The sequence below is a fragment of the Myxine glutinosa genome, chromosome 3, assembly GCF_964187855.1.
Source record: "Myxine glutinosa chromosome 3, kmMyxGlut1.1, whole genome shotgun sequence".
In the NCBI taxonomy this organism is placed as follows: Eukaryota; Metazoa; Chordata; class Myxini; order Myxiniformes; family Myxinidae; genus Myxine; species Myxine glutinosa.
In genome coordinates, this window is record NC_136263.1 from 94,209,078 (window position 1) to 94,216,167 (window position 7,090).

The following is a 7,090-nucleotide window of genomic DNA, read 5'->3' on the forward strand; positions in this document are numbered from 1 at the left end:
AAGGACACACACGCAAACACAGACAGACACACGTTAAAAGTCTTGCAACCCCTTTGGCGAGACTAAAAAGAAGACTGGTTCTAAACCCGTATCCAAGTCATTTCCCAAACTGTTACCAAATGAAAAACCAGAGTGACTTGGGATTTAAAGAAAACTTAGTGATGTCAACCACATAATCCATCAGAATACAAAACAAAAATGTTATGAGAAGATGCCTGTTTTGTTTTGCTAGCTTCCTCATCAAGGTCCTGAAATGAAGAATATTTACCTCCATCAAAGGTGGATGGAGGTTATGTTTTCACCCTTGTCTGTCTGTCTGTTTGTGTGTCTGTCCGTTTGTGAACAAAATATCTCAAAAAGGTGTGGACGGATTCGGACGAAATTTGGCAGAGATGTAGCGCATGTGACAAGGACAAAATGATTCTATTTTGGTGAAGATCTGGATTCGGCTACTATAATTTTAAAGTGATTATTCACCATTGGGAGATAGGGCCAACAAGCGTTACGCCTAGGTCCCCCGTCGGGGAAGTGATGTGAGTTGACAAAGTAGAACACGCAGAAAACATGCTATGATATGATATTTCGCTCGCATGGTTCAGACATACATGGAGGCGGCCATCTTGGATTTTGACGTGGCGACCCAATTTTCAATAGCGTTCTTCCTTATGCCGAGATACACCCACACACCAAATTAGAAGTTGGTACTTCGCTTATCTTTCAAGATATTCATCTCACAGGATTCAGACATACATGGCGGCGGCCATCTTGGATTTTGACTTGGCGACCCAATTTTCAATAGCGTTCTTCCTTATGGCGAGATACACCCACACACCAAATTAGAAGTTGGTACTTCGCTTATTTTTCAAGATATTCATCTCACAAGGTTCGGACATACATGGCGGTGGCCATCTTGGATTTTGACGTGGCGACCCAATAGATACACCCACACACCAGATTAGACGTTGGTACTTCACTTATTGTTCGAGATATTTCGCTCACATGTTTCAGACATATATATGGTGGCGGCCATCTTGGATTTTGACGTGGCGACCCAATTTTCAATAGTGTTCGTCCTTATGCCGAGATACACGCACACACCAAATTAGAAGTTGGTACTTCGCTTATTTTTCAAGATATTCATCTCACAAGGTTCAGACATACATGGCGGCGGCCATCTTGGATTTTGACGTGGCGACCCAATTTACAATAGCGTTCTTCCTTATGCCTAGATACACCCACACACGAGATTAGAAGTTGGTACTTCGCTTATTTTTCAAGATATGCAGGTTACAAGGTTCAGACATACATGGCATCAGACATACATGGCGGCGGCCATCTTGGATTTTGACGTGGCGACCCAATTTTAAACATCGTTCTTGTTTGTGCCTAGATACACCCACACACCAAATTAGAAGTTGGTACTTCGCTTATTTTTCAAGATATTCATCTCACAAGGTTCAGACATACATGGCGGCGGCCATCTTGGCTTTTGACGTGGCGACCCAATTTTAAACAGCGTTCTTGCTTGTGCCTAGATACACCCACACACCAGATTAGAAGTTAGTACTTCGCTTATTGTTCCAAGATATTTCGCTCACAAGGTTCAGACATATATATGGTGGCGGCCATCTTGGATTTTGACGTGGCGGCCCAATTTTCAATAGCGTTCTTCCTTATGCCGAGATACACCGATGCACCAAATTAGAAGTTGGTACTTCGCTTATTTTTCAAGATATTCATCTCACAAGGTTCCAGACTTGCTGGAAGTCTGGAACCAGACATACATGGTGGTGGCCATCTTGGCTTTTGACGTGGCGACCCGATTTTAAACAGCGTTCTTCCTTGTGCCTGGATACACCCACACACCAGATTAGACGTTGGTACTTCGCTTATTTTTCGAGATATTTCGCTCACAAGTTTCAGACATATATATGGTGGCGGCCATCTTGGATTTTGACGTGGCGACCCAATTGTCAACAGCGTTCGTCCTTATGCCGAGATACACCCACACAACAGATTAGAAGTTGGTACTTCGCTTATTTTTCAAGATATCCATCTCACAAGGTTCAGACATACATGGCGGTGGCCATCTTGGATTTTGACGTGGGTTGCACCCACACACCAAATTTGAATGCGGTCCTTCGCTTACGCACGCACGCACGCATGCCCGCACGCACACACACACGCCCGCACGCACGCACGGACGGACGGACACACGGACGGAGGGGAAAGCCATAGTCCCCCTTTCGCTACGCTGTGCGACGGGGGACAAAAACGATACATAGCAGGATATCTCAAACAGTTGTGGATGGATTTGGACTAAACTTGGTGGACCGGTTGGGTGTCTGACAAGGAAGAATCGATTTGATTTTTGTGAAGATCTGAATATGGATTCGGATACGATAATTATTTAATTTATAGGTTATTCTTCACCGTTGGGAGATAGGGTTAAAACTGATACATTGCAGGATATCTCAAAAGATTATGTATGGATTTGGACAAAACTTGTTGAACAGGTTGTTTACGTGACGAGGAAGAATCGATTCAATTTTGGTGAAATTCCAGATCCAGATTCAGCTGGTAGCATTTTGTAAGTGATTCTTCACCATTGAGTGATATGGCCAACCAGGCGGAGGTATGCTCTCTTCTGAATGGCGTTCTAGTAGCTGCTTTTATAGTCTGTTTTGAACTCCATTGTACTTGTCTCACATCTGTCTTTTGTAGTTTTTATCGAGATTAAAAAATTAAATATATCATCCTTCAAAGTTGAACAATAGGCTCTGACTGAAGCCTGTCAACTTCATCTTTGTTATATGAACTACATGAGGCAAATATTTTAGCTGGTATATGCCTTAATGCATTGCAACCTCTCCTACCCTGCCTCATCTTTCAGGACTTGAAATACTGAAACAGCACATCGGCTGGCGGGGAGCAATTCGTGTCGTAGCTGCGGGACAGCTAACGATTGTTGTTTGTGGAGCTCTACTTCGACCAATCTCAATTCTCCCCAAGAAGGAACCGTTGATCTTTGAGAAGAAAAATGAAGAGAAATGTACGAAGGAGAACGAGCACACACTGCTATCTATGGATTCTGGCATCTTTGAGCAAGCAGAGGGCCGCTTTGTCATAGATGTGTGCAAGGATATTACGGATAGTGATGATTTGGAAAGCAAAGATGTCGACGCACAAATGAATGATGACGAATCTCTTGAGGCCCATGCATTATATGTAACAGATTTGTCATTAAAACCACAGTCCAAAAAGGCGGAGGACCCAGATTATGAAGTACCGTCGAATGAGCCGAAACCTACAGAAGGCAAAATGTCAAAGTTTCTGGACCTTTCAGTGTTACGTGAGCCAAGCTTTATCTGCTACTCGCTCTTTGGACTTTTTGCCACACTCGGCTTTTTCTCACCGGGCATGTTTGTTGTGCCACTTGCAGTAGCCTCTGGGGTTCCTTCAAAAATTGCAACCTACCTCTTGGCTGGCATGGCTGGGGCCGAGTTGCTCGGTCGCTTTGCCGCTGGCTTGGTCTTTAATCGGCCTGCCTTCTCTCGGGTACATCTTGAGCTTATCTGCACTGGTAGTTTGGTGTTGATCCTTTTTGCTTTTCCTATTGCGCACACGACCTTTACCGGACTCATGGCCTGCAGCATCCTATTTGGTCTGGTTTTTGGGGCTGTAGCAAGTACACACATCCCACTGCTTGCAGAAGATGACATCATAGGACCTCTGAGGATGGCCTCTGGTGTTGGTGTCTACATCTGCATCCAGAGCTTCTCCTGCCTTATTGGTCCACCGCTGGCTGGTAGGTATGACATGGTTGTTCTAACATGCTGAGATATTTTGCTATCACTTATTAAATAATATATATATTTGCATTAATTTAAGGCTTGTAGTGGAGCTTGTACATAAATCACATGTGGGATATGAAGACCCTATAGTCAGGTTTACTGTTTTTTCGTTCAAAATTTTTGGAGATTAGCAAAACTATACATTTTTGGAATATTCAGAGCATGAGGAATCCAAAAATTAATGTTGGCATTTGCGTAGACACCTGCATGGCCGCCATTTTGAATTTTCACAATGGCCGCCATAAAATACATAATTTGCGCTATCTCGGCTTCTAGTCAACCTGGAATCTTATTTAAATATGCTAATCCTATGCAGGAGAAACAACTTGGCTTGCACAGAGCTTTGTTTGTGTGGAAGTGACTGTGAAAATGACGCAGACTGTAATGCCGAAAATGACACTCAGGATAGTGATGAAGATCTGTAAAAGCATATTCCTGAACGGTATAGACCTAGTAGATCCTGTGTATAGGACTTATAGTTCAATCTGATACTAACAAGGCTGCTTTCTTGCTTTATAAACCCATACCTATAACTTCAAAGGACTTGCAATATCATGTATTATGTAATAGAGTTATATCACAAATATAAAGACAATGGTTTTCAATTACCTTTGTTTGTCGCTTTTCTATAATCCTGAGCACTATTTTGAGGCCTTTATTGGATTCCTTGACCCATAAAACATAGGATTAGCATATTTAATTAAGTTTTAGGTTGACTAGAAGCTGAGATAGCGCAAAATATGTATTTTATGGCGGCATTTTCAAAATCCAAAATGGCGGCCATGCAGGTGTCTGTGCAAATGCCAACATTGATTTTCAGATTCTCCATGCTCTGAAGATTCCAAAAATGTACAGGTTTGCTAATCCCAAAATTTTGAAAGAAATCATATTTGTTAACATAGTGAACCTGACTATCTTCATCACTGTCCTGAGTGTCATTTTCGCAAAGGTGTCTACGCAAATGTAAACATTAATTTTTGGATTCCTCATGCTCTGAATATTCCAAAAATGTATAGTTTTGCTAATCTACCAAAATTTTGAACGAAATTATATTTGTTAACACAGTGAACCTGACTCCGAGTCTGACAGACTCCCTAGTCTCCATTAGTAGTGTACTCTAGTGTGAATTACAAGGACAGTCGGCAAATACCTACAATTGGTTGGTCTTTGTATCTGAAGAATGCCGCTCACATGAAACGTGCGAGTTACCCGGTCAATTTTGTCTGTCGCGTATGAGCTGTTACCCAGACAGCAACAACACCAAGATAGCAAGCAATGTAACCTGATGTCAGGGAGCCCCCAATAAGACCAGACAACTTGCTGCTTGCACTTTCGGGTAGGTATTTGGCCACGGTGCCGGCGATAAGTGTCGTTTTCTTCGCGAAGGACACCGTGAGATCTTTAACATGTAGCAATTCATGCTGCCAGTTTAACGTCCATCCGAGGGACGGCACCACGCATTGAATGCCTTCCCTGTCCGCGAACCACCGAGTTGACAGTTTATAGCTTGGCCGAGATTCTATGCTGGACGAGGCTGCTCAGCAGCGAGTGTGCGTACCTCTAGTCTAGGCCATCCTGCCAGCACAGACAAATGCGTATCGTGTAGATGGGATTTCAACCCGAGTTCCAAGAATCGAGTCATATATATTCAGATAGCAACGCTAAACAGACCGGCCTGAATGTCTGCTCCTCGGCTCTTATTACAACTCTCAATAACACATGATGCAATGTTACAACTTTGGTTGATTTGGTTTTCTTGTTGATGAAAATAACCGAGTAAGTATCATCATTTTCTAACCTTCACCTCTGCACCGCAGGCTGGCTGGTGGACATGGCTGGTGGGAACTACCTCATGGCGTTTTATTGTTCTGGCACGGGTCTCATCGTTGCCTCCGCATTCCTGGCCCTCGTGAGGCCTTGTAAACTGGGTATTTGCCATAGCTCCTCGTGCACAACTTCCCATAAGCCTGCTGTCGTCGTGGACCGGCGGGACGTTTGCGAGGTGACGCTTCCTGTCGTCGCACATTTTGACAAGGAAGACGCCTTCTTATAGTCGGGCACGAGTGTCATATGAGCAGTGGAGGCCTAGCACTATCCGAGCAAATTGAATTTTCCGCTGAAACCGCACAGTCTCCGCAGAGCCTTGAGACCACTTGCTGATTGTATTTATTTTTTATTTTTGCAAGTTCGTTGGAGGGGGTGGGGGTGGGTTGTCTACGACGTTTAAACTCTACTCGTTTCGCTTGTTTAGTACTGGTTGTGCGAATATCTTATATGAGGAGGATTTTGATATCGTCGTGAATTTGTAAAAAAGGAGTAGGAAAGAAGATAGGTTTGTACTAACATGAACTTGAGCTGCTTACTTGTGGAGTCATTAGCATGAAGGAAGGGCCGATGCTTTGTTCATACCCTGACCATGCCTGCTCGAAATTTATATCCAGACATTCATTGGCCCTAAGACATTGTGCTTTTCATTTTGCACTGGATTTGTGATGTTGAACGATTTTGTGACCGTGTAGATGCAATTTCTACTTTTTCCCCACCCTCGTCGTGATTGGCTGGATGAATGTACTTTCAGGCCACTCAGCGGGATTTTTTTTTCGCTTTCTTCCTGTTTTAATCGTGTGAAGTACCAACCAATTGGTAACTTGCTATTGTCTGGGTAAGTTCTGTTTGTGCGGTCCTCCTTCACTTCGTTTTTTGTTTGTTTGTTTGTTTTCCTTGTCGCCTGCGGGTTTCTGAATGCTGTGCAACGTTGGGTTTGCACGTGTTTCCGGGTATATTGCAACTTGAATCATGACTTTCATTACAATAAAGATGCATCTCAACTTTTATCTGTTTGTGGAGTCTTTGGTTACCATTTTGTTCTAATGCGAGTACAGACACTACTCTTGATTTTTTTTAATTTTTTTTTTTACATTGTCAGATTTCACTCATGGGCTCGCAGGATGCACAATAGTTATGCACACTTACTACTAAGCTGTCGAACCTGGGTTCGAATCCTGACCCACCTATAACAGTCATCTCGATGTTTCACAAGCAAGGTGATTCATCAGTTTCAGGTGATCAGGCGATTCCTCGGATGGATGCTTAAAGGGCATCCCCATCCACTTGTATTAGTTGGTGGACATTAAAGATCCCACGGTGTCCTTCGTGAGCAGACATAACCAAGCAGTACTATATGTATGCTACCAGTAGCAGGTGGATATCCTGGATTTGGGATTGGTAATCAGGCC

The 7,090-nt window shown here is 43.3% G+C and overlaps 1 protein-coding gene across 9 annotated transcripts in view; it reads left to right on the plus strand.

The window, feature by feature from the left end:
- SLC16A6 (solute carrier family 16 member 6) overlaps positions 1-6,688 on the plus strand; it is a 33,012-nt gene extending 26,324 nt beyond the window's left edge. For all 9 annotated transcript variants that reach the window (XM_078774266.1, XM_078774267.1, XM_068110450.2 and 6 more), the window contains 2 exons: positions 2,894-3,808; positions 5,672-6,688. In XM_078774266.1, coding sequence (XP_078630392.1) covers positions 2,894-3,808; positions 5,672-5,907 — 1,151 coding nt within the window. In that variant the 3' untranslated portion in view covers positions 5,908-6,688. The remainder of the gene's footprint in view (positions 1-2,893; positions 3,809-5,671) is intronic.
- Positions 6,689-7,090: the final 402 nt, after the last annotated feature.